This window comes from Arachis hypogaea, chromosome 8, assembly GCF_003086295.3.
Source record: "Arachis hypogaea cultivar Tifrunner chromosome 8, arahy.Tifrunner.gnm2.J5K5, whole genome shotgun sequence".
NCBI classification, from domain to species: domain Eukaryota; kingdom Viridiplantae; phylum Streptophyta; class Magnoliopsida; order Fabales; family Fabaceae; genus Arachis; species Arachis hypogaea.
In genome coordinates, this window is record NC_092043.1 from 23,656,169 (window position 1) to 23,671,497 (window position 15,329).

A 15,329-nucleotide genomic window follows, 5' to 3' on the forward strand; every position below is an offset into this window, starting at 1 on the left:
TATAAAATATATATTAAAAATATATTAAATTATATAAATTATCTCTTCCCTTCTCTCATTTGATTCATTGGCAAGTTTAATTTAACCCTAAGTCATCATCGTCCATACTTTATTTCCTCCTAGCCATAAAAATTATATAAATTATTCAACTATATTAATTAAATATGCATTAAAATTAATTATTAATATAAAATATATTAAAATATAAAATATATAATAAAAATAAATTAAATTATAAATATATTTATACATAAATACAACTAATTTAATATACTAATAATATTTTTGTGTTTATAAAAAAATATTAAAATATTATTAAAATTTATTATTTTTAGTTATTATTTAGTCATCAATTCAATTTTTTTAAATTAGCTTTTTTAGTTTAGTAATCTACCCACATATTATATTAATAACTAACCGATAGACAAAAACAATAAACTTGAATGGTCTTAACACAATTTTCTAATCAACTAATACCATACGCTATTGAATAAATAAATAAATTCCCGAAATAAAAAAAAAAAGTTAGTCCAGTATAATGTGATGGAAAGCTAAGCGGGCGAGCGAGGAAAATAAAGCATAGTATGTAGAGAGAACGGGAGTGGCGTGAGGGGACATGTATGAAAAATGATTTGCCATCGAAGTCAATTAATTAATCACAGTAATACAGTGGATTCTTAAGCGTGATTAATCGTAATGGTGGTGATGAGAAATGTAACGCGCTGCGGAGTGAGCGTGAAGAGTAGTGAGGGTGAGGTCATAGTGTGAATGTGATTGTGCTGGCCAGGGAATACAAAACCTTTGGTAATGCCAATTTGTTTGCTTCTTTCCCCATTTCCACCATTTCATCCTCAAAACCCTGCAGTTTCATTTCATACTTCCCTTCGGACACGCACACGCTTTCGTTACCCAATAAATAAGAATAAGAATAAGAATACATATAGAAATAGAAAATCCTTCCATCGATTAATGAGAATTGTTGAGATGGCTGGAAATTGCTAGGGCATCGTCTTCTTGCAAGCTGGCAAACAAGTGGTGGGAGAGAAGTAGCAGTGATGAGGGTATGGCAGGGTTCAGCACCAACAATAACAATAACGAAGGAAGAGATCACTTCAATTTAGGGCGCTTTGTTCCACATCTTTTCAATCTCCACCTCCAAACCCCTAACAACAACAACAACAACAACAACCCCTTAACGCATCACCACCACCACCAACAACAATTCGACTCTCCTCCTCCTCCTGCACCTGCTGAAGCTGACGGTGATGCTGCTGGTGGTTCAAGAAGCGGAGGAGTATCCGCTGAACCCTCAACTGGGCGCCGTCCGAGGGGCCGTCCAGCAGGATCCAAGAACAAGCCCAAACCGCCTATCGTAGTCACGCGGGACAGCCCCAATGCACTCCGCTGTCACGTGCTTGAGGTCTCCGCCGGGGCGGAGCTCCTCGACGCACTCTCCACCTACGCTCGCCGGAGGGGGAGAGGCGTTTGCGTCCTCAGCGGCACTGGCACCCTCGCTAACGTTACGCTTCGCCAGCCTGGAGGCACAGTCGTAACCCTTCACGGAACCTTCGAGATCCTCTCCATCACCGGGACAATTCTCCCGCCGCCTGCTCCACCTGGATCCGGAGGGATTTCGGTGTACCTGTCCGGCGGGCAAGGGCAGGTGGTCGGGGGGAACGTGGTGGCTCCTCTTGTGGCTTCAGCTGTTGTGGTTCTGATGGCTGCTTCGTTTGCAAATGCAATGTTTGAGAGATTGCCTTTGAATTTGGACGATGATGATCCTCGTGAGGACGATGACCACTTCAATCACCAACGACAACCTGCAGCATCGCAATCCTCTGGCGTAACTGGCCAGATCGCCGACGGCGCCAGCAGTGGTGGTCGCGCTGTTTCTTTCTTCAATTCGGCTGCAGGTGTTGGTGGTGGAGGAAGGGGTTTGAACGGCAGAAGCGGCTATCCCTTGTCGCTTCCCAGCGGCGGCGATCTATTTGGATGGGGCGGTGGTGGTGGTGCAGGTGCAAGTGCAGCAGCGGCGATCAAGCCTCCACCGTTCTAGCTAATAACTTATATGTATATGTATATCTATATCTATATATTTCTATTAATATATAGTATTGTGGTGGAACAATATACATGTGATTTGGAACACATGTAAAATTAAGTAGGTTAAATAATTTAACCTGATCATGAATCTGTGTGAGTTACTGTGTTTCCCCCTTTCAATTCTGAGTTTAATTTCTGGTACTTAAATGCTTCCCAATATTTTATATCTTTGACCTTAATTAATTTCTGATCTCAGCTTGCTAGTTTATTTATTAAAAATTAAATAAAAGAATCTTATAATCATCATATATATTTAAGTATTGAGACAGGAGTATTATTTTATGTGCATCTTATGATTGTTATTATAATATTGAGAACTTAGTCCCACAGCGCCGCTGGTTTGTCTCCTGATGAAGAATCAATCATATAGTGGCTTCTCCATCATCTATCTTTGTTAGTTTTTGTTTAATTGATTATGGTTTTCAGTTTAATTTTAATTTAGACGCCTCTAAACAGGCACGGACAATATTATTTTATTTCTAATGATACTATAATAATATTAATTTGTTGATAACTCTATTATATGCCCTACTAGATAGGTCGTATAATTAAGTGTAAGTGTGTAACTAATAATTAATCATCGCACTTGTTCAGTTAGGTTATAAGATCAGGAAGCACTGAAACCTCAAATTGCAGATTTATTAATTTGTTGATTCCATGTGCTTTGCGTTGATGCTCTAAAGCACCAACGGAAAAGCATGTTCCTCTTTGCACCAAAAACGTAACCCTAGTTCTTGCTATACTGTTATATTCTCTACTTTGGGAAGCAAGGTATAGTAGAACTTCCAACTGAAAGTTTGACTAAATTAAGTCTTAAGGCTAAGACTTGCACCCTTAATTTGCATTGAAGAACTTTCTTCTGTCAGTTACTACTTATACTACACCACAGAATTATCTCATTATACTATTGTTTTCCTTACGTCTATTTTATATTTTATTTTAACGTTTCGCATTTATTAAAACTATTTTGCATAGTGGATGGGTTTGTTTTCCCGAGAGAAACAACCACTTAACTCATTTGCATACTGTAACCTCTGGAGGAAAAGAAAACCGAGGAATTATTGGAGCTGCCTGTGACATTGAAATTTGAGTAGAGTATAAAAATATATTCTTGGAACTGGGAATGAATATGCATCTCATCTTATTTCTTTAAATGGTTTATTTTATTATGTCCTGATCGAAACTGGTTAGTTAAAGGTTGAGCTTTTTAGATTTTCATTTCATTCATGTCCCCAAGATTGCTGTCTGAATTTCAGTTTTACAAAGAATATTAGTTAATTATATTTGCCATGTATGTGTTGTGCAGAGTGTAGACACACACATACGCATGGCATAGACAAATGTTATATTCACAAGGTACTCCTTAATCAGCATAGCATGCTTTAATTTTGGCCTTCATATACTTCCACTAATTGAGTAGCAAGAAAAAAGAAAGGAACCTAAAAAGTGATGCATGCAATAGACATCTATATTCACTGTCAACAATTTGGGAATAGGCAGTATTATGTAGGTTAGCATTTGTTTTTTACTTTTCTTGGAAATACTAAATCATTTTGGGCTTGTCTTTTCTTTTGCCTGGTTAAGGAGCAAAGCTATTACGTGGTCTGATATTAGTTCATTTGTATAGTAATACATGTTGAAATTTTGATTATGACTAATTATACCTACTACTAAATTACTGCACTAATATTGAAGTTCATAACAAGATTTTTGAAGTCTATATATATTATAAAAGGAATGTTATAGCATTATGTTTGTGTACACCTCTCCTATATCACACCTTTCAATTTTGATGTTAAATGATTGACACGAAATGAAAGAAGACAAAAAAAAAAAAAGGTTTACTATTTTTATTTAAGTATGCTTAAGCTTTCACTGTTTTACTTTAGAAGAGCTTAATCTAAAACAGAATATACAAAAAAAATAGTGTAAATATCATTTCTCTATATATTAGAGAGTTTTAATTTGACTCTCCACTATGAAATTTGAAGTTTCAAATTTAAAAATTATATAAACTAATGTTTTAAACTTTAAAAGATTATATTAATTTTGTTAAAATTTTGAACATTTAGTTGTTATGAAATTATTTAGACTTTCAAATCATGAAAAAACACATAAATTTATGATATTAAAATCCTAAAAGATTTTGCTCCTTTTGTAGGGGTTTGAAAACCCCATTACTACAAAATTATTTATATTTCACATACTAAAAAATATATAACTTGGGATTTTAAATCCTAAAACAGAATTTCTTTTGTAAAGCATAAAATTATTTAGAATTTTAAACTCTAGATAAATAATTCAGAGAATTGAATGAAACCCTAAAAAGTATATTTATTTTGTGAGATTTTGAACTTTGAAGTTTGAACCCTCGCTACTATTAAAATTATGTTAGAATCTTAAACTAGAAAATAAATAGGTTTAATTAAGTTTTGTATTCCTATAATAAAATATCCGTTTTATATTTTAATCCCTATAAAATTTTTCATTTGAGTTTGATACCAGTAAAATTAAAACGTTTTTGGTCCTTATAAAATATTCGTTCTTGTTTTAATTGCTAGCGCTAGATTTTGGTCCCCATAAAATACCCATTTTGTTAATTGCTAACATAACAAGTTAAATGTTAATATAGCACATCTTGCTATATCAACATTTTAGTTTGCCATCCATTATCTTCACAAACTAACACCAACAATTAAATTAAAAAAAAAATCTAAATTTTACTAAAGAAAATTTTTAAGTACCAAAACAAAAACCCAGATATTCTATAGTGACCAAATTTTTTATTTACAATTTTAATCCAAAAAATGCTCATTATATGTTAAGCCCCACTATTGTATAATTATTTAGGATTATTAATGTTTTAAACATAACTAAATATTTATAGAAATATGTCTTTATGTAAAAATTAAAACTAATATAAATATATATTATATGTTAAATAAGTTTGTTAGATATACAAACCATTTAATAATTTTTAGCTATTATATTTGCATGAAAATGTTTTCATACAAATATTTACATCAAACACAAATAATCTGTTCTTTTTGTGGAATTTTAAACTCTTCTATAGTATGTAGAGTTGCGAATCCTAAAAACCTATAAAACTTCCTTAAGAACGCGCTTTTGGTCTTTGCAGGAGTTCTTTAACCACTCACTACTAATGATGCTGCAGCGCAAAATAAAGTATGAACAGGCAATTGTACTTGCGCACAGGATATGAAGATAATCAAAGCATATATATTGCATCCGTGAAAATGTAATTTAACAGTAAAAATAAAAATAAAAATGAAAAAACAATAATAACAGTTGGGTGGCAGTTTCCGCTATTCCATACATAGTGATGCCCTGGTTGTAGAGCACATTTCAAGTCCTGAGTGATGAACTTCAAGAAGCCAACCAATGAAAGGAGAAAAGTTACACAGCTCCCTGCTCAAAGGGAACACGTACAAACAGTCGGCCATGCAAACTAACTACAGCAGATGTCTGAAGCGGATCAATTCTTGCAGGTAAGTTCACAACCTGGAACAAGAAACAAATATTTAAAGTGAAGAAGTTAATTAAAATATTGCCGTACTAGCATTATAACTTTTACTACTACTGTCACCATTAAGGTATTCGCCCGAAAATAGAATTATGTCTAGACTCTGTTATGGATACATAAGATTCACCTTCTTGAAAGGGGTGATTCCCCATGGATTGTCAACATGTTCTGGGAGACCAGTTATAACTAGACGACCAACTGGATCAGATTGGACTCGCACCTGCGGATTGGTTTAAATCTAGTTAGCAGTTAAAATTTACACCAAATAAACAGGCAATAGACAATTTCGATAAGTGGAAACGAAATACTCATTTTACATGATATCATGGTACTGCTATTTATTGTTTAGCGTTTACAGACAAAGAACCAAAGCGATTACCTCCTCGCGAAGGAGTCCAGGAACTAGTGCATAAACCTCAAAACAATCCTTCTGTACATAGATACAACAAACATTCCATGTTCATTTATTTATCTATTTACTTCAGAAGGGAGAGAAAATCAGGCAAGTGACTGTCAAAAGGACAGGGATAGTCGAAGAATAAAAAAGGAAACCGACTTACAGTTTCTCGCACATTGACCTTCACCCAGTCTGCTGGGGGTCCAACATCTACAACTGCCGTGACCAATCTGCCAGATGAAAATCATTAGTCACAAACTTGAATGAAATGCATACATATCTTTTTTGGCTTCAAAGTAGATACTACAAATTATAAATGGTTAAACTGATAAAGAAATCAGCAGTAATAGTAAATGCCAAAGGGTAAAATTTTACTAGTCTGTTGCTTCAAGTTAACAAAACCTTCCATGAAGAAGGACATAGATATAGAAACCTTGGGGAACGAGGGGTTTACAATACCATGAAGGGAGAAGTCTCAAGATATGGGCAGGGTAGTTTGACTGTGACACACTGAATTGTGTTGTATTGTTAATTCTTTATTTTATTGTTATGTAAAGGTGTAAACCAAGAAATCTAGTAGAAAAATGGTATCTGTTTATTCTGTAATAACAAAAGTACTTTTAATCAACATCTTATATTTTATAAAAAGATATCAATATTAGAAGTTATTAAAGAGAGAACTTTAGGCACTTGCTACTAACATGAACAAAGATCATGGATGGATAAGGCCGAACAGTGACACAAAAATAATGACTATATATGGAAAAGACTATATATCAATCAATTCAAAAGACAAGAAACTTAACTGTCTATCTCCTTCAATATTTGCAGCTTTCCCAGCATGCTCAAGAACAGATGGTGTCCTGTGTTTATTTAGCATACCTAATTCATCAAATCATGTAGAAGGAGCTCAAAATCAATTTGAATAACAATTGGGTATGTTGTTAAGAAAATAAACAAATAATGATTTATCATGCATATAGAGAGCATACCAATACTTTTGAGGTTCTTTTCTCGTTTCGGAGTAGAATTGGAGTTCTTATCCTATGCAAGAGAATTACACAAGTTCTAATGATAAAACAATTGCCATAAAACATTCATATATATATAACTATATACACAAATACACAACAAATAAGAATGCAAAGTTTATAGGTCTCAACAGACCTTAATAACTGGCTCAGCAACCTCACCATATCCAAGAAGGCGCTGGGCATGCCAACCTTGCATTGCACGTGCTGCCGCATCCCTTCGTGCCCTGCCAGAGCCAGAGCCTGGAGCCTGGTAAACAGCAGTCTGCAAAATTAAATTATTATAGCTATATATATGAACAATGTCTTATCAGGTAAGCAGCTATTTTGTTCAAACCCATTTATATGAAGCACAATTGCTTCACATGCCAACTTGAGTCTCTTGTAAGATACAATATAATTAAGGAAAAAGAACAAGCTTAGTCAGTTTCATAACTTATTAGGCCCATGGCTTGGCAAAAGGAAAACAAAAGGTAGTTTGCAATTAAGAACTAGCAAAAAATAAAATAAAATAAAATAAAATACAAACCTCTTTTTCCACACTTGAAGATTGATGAAATGATCCAACAGGGAGCTGTAGCTCCCCAATTTCTCTCTTATACTTTTCATACTCTAAAAGTGCCTGACATAATTGAAAAAACATCAGGAATAAAGTAGATCAACAGATCATGCAAGTTGCATAGAAAAGGTATCAGAACTCAGAAGTGACATGGGAATGGCACAAGGCAGTAAAGGATACATAATGGTAACTCTGTTTAGTTTCATTTGTATTGGAGAAGTCCTGTGACAACGACAGCTAATGTGATGGTAAGGTGAACAAGAGACAGGATACAGATTAGTTTCTTTTACATTTAAAGAGTGGGAGACAATGAAGTAGACAACAATTCAAACAAAAAATGATATATGTGTCATCAGATGTCTTGTTAAAATGTAGTCTATTTTGGTATCAACAATAGCTAGAAATTCTATCAAATTCATGAATGCTTGAAATATTAAACATGCAGTCTTACCAATAATTAGAGATGACAGCTATTTATTATGCAAAATTCCTTGAAAAAATGAACATTACCTTCTCATAAAAGATTCTAAACGTCCATGAGACTGTAGTGCAAGTCCTGCGAGAGAAATGTATTCAATGTCCCAATGAGCAAAGGATATGGCGTTGAGATGAATTCTTGAAGGCTATTTATCTCTTAAAACTATTTATGCTAATATGCTAATGCTAACAAGCAGCTGCAACAAACGACATATTGCTCATATGGTATTTATAACTGTAGTAAACAGCACAAAAGCCAGCTGTGGGGCTATGCAGGCATAGTAAGATACAGGGAACACTGAAGACACAAGAGGTGAGCATGCTCCGACACTCTTTTATTACAATCATATATATAATCAGGCAAATTTTCATTTCTTTCCTTCCAAATACATATCAATCAACCCATGATGTAAGATTGAAGTATTTCATACACAATCCGTGAAAACTAAACTCAGTATATGATGCTCTGGCTGATAGAAGATGATGCACAAGTGACAAAAAGAAATTAGTCAATTTAAGGAACACAATGCCCTATTCCCTATCCTGCCACAAAACTATAAAACAACAGACTTACTTGGGTGGATGGAAAGACTCTCCTACTTGCCGCCACAACTTGGATCCAGTTACCTGCATAAAAAGAGTAGGTTAGATTAGTTCTGTCACCCATTAGAATGATTAATTAAAAAAAGAAAGGCACAAAACATGTCATCAATAATCATATGTTGTAGAAAAGGCATGGATAAGATTGTGACACTGGAAGAATAGTAGTAAAAGGCAGCCTTGGTTTGAAGTTTACTATATAGACAGCAATATTAAAGAGCATTAGAATGTGAGAACGATGGGGATGACCAACAACAAGCAAAAAAATGACGAAGTATGACTACTAATGTAGGAGATGGATCCATACCACATCGTAGCCACCAAGTTTGATGACAGCTCTCCATAACCTACAAACCATGATAACGTAAGAAATCAACCAACAGAATGGTGAGAAAAACAACAAAAGCTAGTATGTACATAGGAGGAGCAGGCCAAGCATGATTTTACAATGCCATTAAGATATGGATTATTCCAATGAGTTGGAAAAGATATGTTACGCACTTGAGGCAATTTAGTGGCTCTCCATAAAACTTAGGAGGCTTGAACTCCAAGGATCTCTCTCTATAGAAACTCTCCAGCTCTCTCATAAATGCTTCTCGTTCGGAGTACGAACCAGACTCATCATAATCAGTCATCTGCAGGTAAAAACAAAGACAAATACAATCTTTGAAACTTATAATGAATGAGCAACCCAAGTATTCTAGCTAAAATTACCTCAGTATCATGGAGCACGTTTTTCATTTCCCTAACATTCCTCTCTTTAGGCTTCGGAGTGAGCAATTCATGGTGCGAATGGACTTTAAGATCTTGAAAGCGATTCTCATGGCGCGTGTTACTACTATCCGTCTTGGTCTCTAGCACAGAAAGAAGAGCAGAATTGGCATTCTTGTTGTCATCACTTTGCCGATCGAACATGACATGATCCTGTTGGAGCTGAGCAGGGGAGTTGGAATCCACATTCTGATCCTCTTCTGAATGGTGCTGGCGCTGCAAAGCGGCATCGTCATCGTCAACAACCTCCATTTCTGAATTTTCATGAGAATTCTCAACTAGCCGCTCGGGGCCATCCTCCATGGGTGACTGGAATCCTGAGCTCCACTCAAGCACTAAATCATGAGCATCGTGCCGCTAGGGTGTTAACGGAATTCGAGTCGCGGTGTAGAAGAAGACGAGAATTAAAAGCCCTAATAAAAGGAAAAAAGAAAAACGGTTTACGATTTATAAGGGGAACAAACAAGGCCTTGAATGTGAATGTGAATGTGATGTGCTGCGTAGCGTACCTTAGGTGAATTGGCGAGGGTTTGGGGAGTGACAATGTAGCTTGGTTGAATGAAGAGAGCGTGTTTGTGTGAAAGCATGGAATATTGGAAGAAAAGAAGAAGAAGAAGAAGAAGCAGACCTGAGCTGAGCTGAGCTGACCCAACGGTGGTTGGGTTCAGTAGACTTCACTTAGGATTCGTAGTTGGGAGTTGGGACCCTAAAGTAGCCTCCGCAACGGCGGTTAACTTAAAAACGCACCTCCTTACCACCACCGCTCTACGTCACAGATCCACTGTATTCCACCTTCTTTCACCTCAAAAGACCATCTTATCCTTCATTCTGTGTGCTTGCGTTGCAAATTATATTATTTTGAAATTTTATATACGGATTATTATTATTATTATTATTATTATTATTATTATTATTATTATTATTTCAATAAAATATTTTTATTATTATCGTTTTCATTTATCCTTCTCACTTTAATTGTTTATCTCACTCCACCACCTTGGTTACATCTAGGGTGTATAGTTCAAAAATTAAATTTTATTACCAAGAATATCATTCATAGAAATATAATGCCTAGGAATGAGATTACTTGAAATATAAGATTCCTATATTTGTTTATAAAATTTAATACATTAGAATATTATGTAATAATCTTAAGAATGACTAAATTTTTGTTTGGTTTTTTGGTGACTAAATAGAAAAGAAAGAAAAAGAAAGAGACAAAATCAAATTAATTGGCTAGGTCCATATCTAAATCTATTAGATGTTGAAGCTCACTCCATGGTTCGCTCCAATTCAAGTGAATGTGCGTGACAGAAGCAACTGCTTTAGCCATACAATCTGCAACACTATTTACATTCCTCTGAATTAAAAAGAACAAAGACTCTCCAATTCCAATTCATAACCCCCTGTATATGCTTTGCCAAATCCCATTTTGAAATATCCTTACCAAGCATTCTTTGGTTTACCAAGAAAAGAGCTTCTAAACTGTTTCACACATAACCTCACGAAATCTACTCTCCTAAGCAAGAAGTAAACCTCTCCAAATTGCATACAATTCAGCAAAAAGAACACTGCACACTTCGACTTTTTCAGTGTAACCTTTCAACCAACATCCATCAGGATTGCGAATGATACAACCAAAACTAGCATAGCCAAAAGGAGCAAAATAACTAGCATCACAATTCAATTTAACAGAATGAACTGGAGGTAGAACCTAATGCAAACAAAGAGAAGGAAGAGACAATGATTGATGCATAGCAAAAATAGTGTGAAACTCCCTTACTGAACTACGAATCAAAACTCACCACTTTATTAGCACTCCAAGAATCATCTATATTAAATAAATCATGATTTCTGCTTCTCCAAATCCACCAAATGGTCGAAAAGAAAAGAAAAACATATCCACTCTTTGCACCTCTGTAGAGCCAATCATGTAAATCCGAGTTATCTGAATACAGGCCTAAAAGGTTCCAGACCTCCTTGGCACTAGGGCACTCCCGAAGATAATGAAGAATGGATTCAGAACCATTCTGACACCGATGACAGGTGCTGGATAAAGTTAAGCCACGACCCAAACGAAACTCTGCCGTAGGAATAGCATTATGAAGACTGAGCCAAATCAAGAACTTGTACTTCTCAGGAATATGCAGTCACCATACCCACAACCAATTATCATGCTCATTCCAGTCAAACTTTCTTTTGGCTAGCCAACTGTACCCACTCCTAGTTGAGTAGAGTCTAGAAGATGCCACACCCCACGACCAACCCGAACTCTCTCCAGCATTCAAATCCGGATTATAAGCATTCAAACACTGTTTGACATCTTCTGGAATGATAGAGAAAATATCATGGAGATTCCATTGACCATCTTTTCAAACGTCTCTAATAGTTAAATCAGAGTCAAATAAATGTACAAAAGGGACATCTTGAGCAATTGGGCCCTCAATACTCCAATTGTCAAACCAAAAAGATTGATCAAGTGACCCAACGCACCAAGAGAAGGCATCCTTAAGAGCACCAAAAGCCTTTGAGATACTCTTCCAAACATGAGAAGCATTGCAAGGGACAGGGCCATCTAAAACTCCCTCATTCCTCAGATACTTCGCCCTCAATAGAGAAACCCAAGGCTTGTCCGACAATGAAAAAGTTGCCAAACCAATTTACCAAGCAAAGATACATTAACACACATAGGATCTTTAACACCCAGGCCACCAAATTTCTTTGGAGTGATCACGGTCCTCCAATTAACAAGAGAAAGACCTATACCATACACTTGACCCTTCCAAAGGAACTGTCTCATCATAGAAGACAATTTATCACAAACCAAATTTGGAAAAAAAGATACATGCATATGATAGACAGGAATGGATGCTGCAACAGAATTGATCAGGCAAAGTCTCTCGGCTTTATTTAGAAGCCTTCCTTTCCAATTAGCTAATCTTCCCCTCACCTTTTCAATCACCGAATGAAAAGAAGCCTTACTGGTACGGGAATGATTAAGATTAACTCCAAGATATCTTCCTAAGTCCAAAGCAAAACGTATTGAAGAAACACTAGTAAAAATATCTCTTCTACGAGCAGTCACATTTTTAGAACAAAAAGCTTTAGAATTTTCAAGATTCACTTTCATGCCAGATACCTTGCGAAAAATGTTAAGAGAATGCATGACCATCTGGACCTGACTCTTTGTAGCCTGACAAAAGAGTAAGAGATTGACGAACGGACTTTTCCATGGTCTAGAATTTCACAATTAAGTTCTCATTGAAAGTATAGCTTCTAAACCAACAAGAATCTTTTCGTACAAAAACTTGGTTGTCACTTAAGCAATCCCAATAAAAATAATAACCGAAGTATTTAAACCTCGGGTCGTCTCTCAAAGAATTGCAGGGAGGTGAATTTATTATTGGTTATGAGTTTTCTGGGAAATTTGGAGTTTGGACAATGGGCACATAAATGATTATAAATTGAAGCAATGAAAATTAACAAGAGGTTTTATGTAATTAAAATAAATAAAAAGCCTTGACCAGTAGAAGATTAATCTGAAGTTCTATCCTTGTTGGATGTTCCTAAGTGTAATGGTAAGATGTTTCTACTTGGTTATCCTTTATTTATTTAAGGAAAGTCAAGTAAGTTGGGAGCCAACTTCTATTCACAAGTCCTAATCCTCTCCCTTGGGAAGGGTTAGCATTAGTAACTAGAAAGCTGGCCAACAACTTCCAATTACCAATTAACTCTTAAGTATTCCAACTCAAGGGTCTCAAATATTAATCTAACTCCAACGTCAAGTTGAGAGCCTACTCCATTGACATGGATGCCAATTTTGCATACATGTGAACGGAGTAGAAAGAAGACATGGCAATTAAACAAATAATAAAATTAAATGGAAAAATACTTCTTGCATTAATAAATCCTAAAAATAATCCAATTGTAATTCTGAATGGAGATTAAGGATATGAAAGAGTAAGTGAAAAAGGAAACAAACTAGAATGATAAAAACTTCAACGGAGGTAGTAACTCTGTCAATATCCAACTCAAAAGCATAAAATCCTAAATCCTAAAACATAGAGAGAGGAGAGAGCCTCTCTCTCTAGAAAACTACATCTAAACCTAAAATTGTGTGAATGAAAGTTGTCTCCTTGATTCCTCCACTCTACAGCCTCTAATCTGTATTTTCTAGCCGAGAACTGGGTCAAAAACAGCCCAAAAATTGCCCCCAGTAATTTCTGATACGTCCAGCACGTGGCTCTGTCACGCGTACGCGTCGTTTGTCTGCCGCACTATCCACGCGTACGCATTGCTCAACAGCCAGGAAACTATGAAAAATTATATATTGCTGTGAAGCCTCGGATGTTAGCTTTTCAACGCAACTAGAACTGCCTCATTTGGATCTCTGTAGCTCAAGTTATGGTCGATTGAGTGCGAAGAGGTTAGGGCTGACAGCTTTGTAGTTCCTTCAGCTTCTTGTATTTCTTCCATTTTTGCATGCTTCCTTTCCATCCTCTAAGTCATTCCTGTCCTATGAAATCTGAAAACACTTAACACACATCACGGCATCAATTGGTAATAAGAGAGGATTAAGATTAGCGAAATTAAGGCCAAATAAGCATGTTTTCAATCATAGCACAAAATCAGGAAGGAAAGTGTAAAACATGCAATTTCTATGAATAAGTGTGAGATTAGTGGATAAAATCCACTCAATTAAGCACAAGATGTACCATGAAATAGTGGTACATCAAATCTCCCCACACTTAAACATTAGCATGTCCTCATGCTAAGCTCAAGAGAACTAAAGAGTGAAGAGGAATGGTAGAAAGTATGAGATGCAACCTATCTATATGAATGCAACTACACGCAAAATGTTTCTACCCACTTGGTTAAAATTAGATAAACATTTTAAGAACAAATATGAACTGGATTTCACTAATTCAAATTATAAAAATAAAGTACAAATAGACTTGCAGAAGAAAATAGCTCATGAAAGCCGGGAACAGAGAATCGAGCATCGAACCCTCACTGGAAGTGTATACACTCTAATCGCTCAAGTGTTTAAGGTTCAATTCTCTCAATTCTCTACTAATCTTGCTTTCTAAGGCTTGCTCTTGTTCTACCAATCAACAAAGAATTAATGCACAGATACACATATCAAGAAGTCTTTTAAGGGTTGTAATGGGGTTAGGGTCAAGGTAGGATTGTATTTGGTCAAGTGGACTAAAATCTGAATCCTTAATTAACCTAAACTTCTCACCTAACTTAGGACAATCCATGTAATCATAATATAAAACCTAACTACCCATTAACTATGTTTTGCCACATATTCATGCATCCCAAATTTAAGTACAACTCATATTCATTGATATTATTACTTAACTTGGGGCATTTTGTCCCCTTTTATTATTGTTTGCTCTTTTTCTTTTCATTTTTTTTCTTTGTATTTTTTTTGGTTTTTCTCAATGCATATGGTTAAGGTATTGAATGCATAAACATGTCCTCAACATTCTTTTTCACATTTTCTCAAGAATATATAACACTCAATTCTTAAACCAAATATTGGCAAACCCAATTTTTTCACACTTAATTCATGAGCACTCTCACTAGTCTAAGCTAACCAAAGATTCAAATTAAGGACATTATTGTTTTCCGTTTAGAGTTAGTGATGAGTTAAAGTAAAGAACAAATGGGCAAAATAGGCTCAACTTTGCTTTGCAAAGAATAATGAAAGGTAAGGCCATATGGGTATGTATGCTCAGTGAAATAAAGCCTCAATCATATAAGTGCATGCATATATCAAACAATGGAAATATAGAATCAAGCAAGATATAGATCACAATTTTAGAGAGAACAACACAC

At 35.4% G+C, this 15,329-nt stretch overlaps 2 protein-coding genes across 7 annotated transcripts; one reads left to right on the forward strand and one right to left on the reverse strand.

The window, feature by feature from the left end:
- The first annotated feature begins 571 nt into the window (after positions 1-571).
- Positions 572-2,244, forward strand: LOC112706488 (AT-hook motif nuclear-localized protein 25). Its single transcript, XM_025757803.3, has one exon. It carries the CDS (start codon positions 1,064-1,066, stop codon positions 2,054-2,056), a length of 993 nt encoding a protein of 330 aa, XP_025613588.1. The 5' UTR covers positions 572-1,063; the 3' UTR covers positions 2,057-2,244.
- Positions 2,245-5,323: 3,079 nt separating this feature from the next.
- On the reverse strand, positions 5,324-10,337 carry LOC112706489 (AT-rich interactive domain-containing protein 6). Of its 6 annotated transcripts, none has more exons than XM_025757805.3 (14): positions 9,992-10,337; positions 9,426-9,895; positions 9,213-9,346; positions 9,019-9,058; positions 8,686-8,738; positions 8,145-8,190; positions 7,605-7,697; positions 7,212-7,340; positions 7,037-7,088; positions 6,851-6,926; positions 6,208-6,274; positions 6,027-6,077; positions 5,775-5,867; positions 5,324-5,625 (listed from the first exon to the last, which is right to left on the reverse strand). In XM_025757805.3, the coding sequence occupies exons 2-14, from the start codon at positions 9,783-9,785 to the stop codon at positions 5,521-5,523; spliced, it is 1,299 nt and encodes a 432-aa protein (XP_025613590.1). In that variant the 5' UTR covers positions 9,786-9,895; positions 9,992-10,337; the 3' UTR covers positions 5,324-5,520. The 6 variants fall into 6 exon arrangements, with proteins under 6 accessions (XP_025613590.1, XP_072056956.1, XP_025613591.1 ...); XM_072200855.1 differs by having other exon boundaries at positions 10,111-10,325; XM_025757806.3 differs by having other exon boundaries at positions 7,212-7,325; positions 9,992-10,325.
- Between the last annotated feature and the right edge of the window lie 4,992 nt (positions 10,338-15,329).

Coding starts and splice junctions, on each gene's coding strand:
- LOC112706488 (XM_025757803.3), top strand. CDS start 1,064: ATGGCAGGGTTCAGCACCAACAATAACAATAACGAAGGAAGAGATCAC.
- LOC112706489 (XM_025757805.3), bottom strand. CDS start 9,785: ATGGAGGATGGCCCCGAGCGGCTAGTTGAGAATTCTCATGAAAATTCA. Junction 6,275..6,850: donor AATATTGAAGGAGATAGACA/GTTAAGTTTCTT, acceptor TTCATCTGGCAG/ATTGGTCACGGCAGTTGTAG. Junction 6,078..6,207: donor AGGTCAATGTGCGAGAAACT/GTAAGTCGGTTT, acceptor ATCTATGTACAG/AAGGATTGTTTTGAGGTTTA.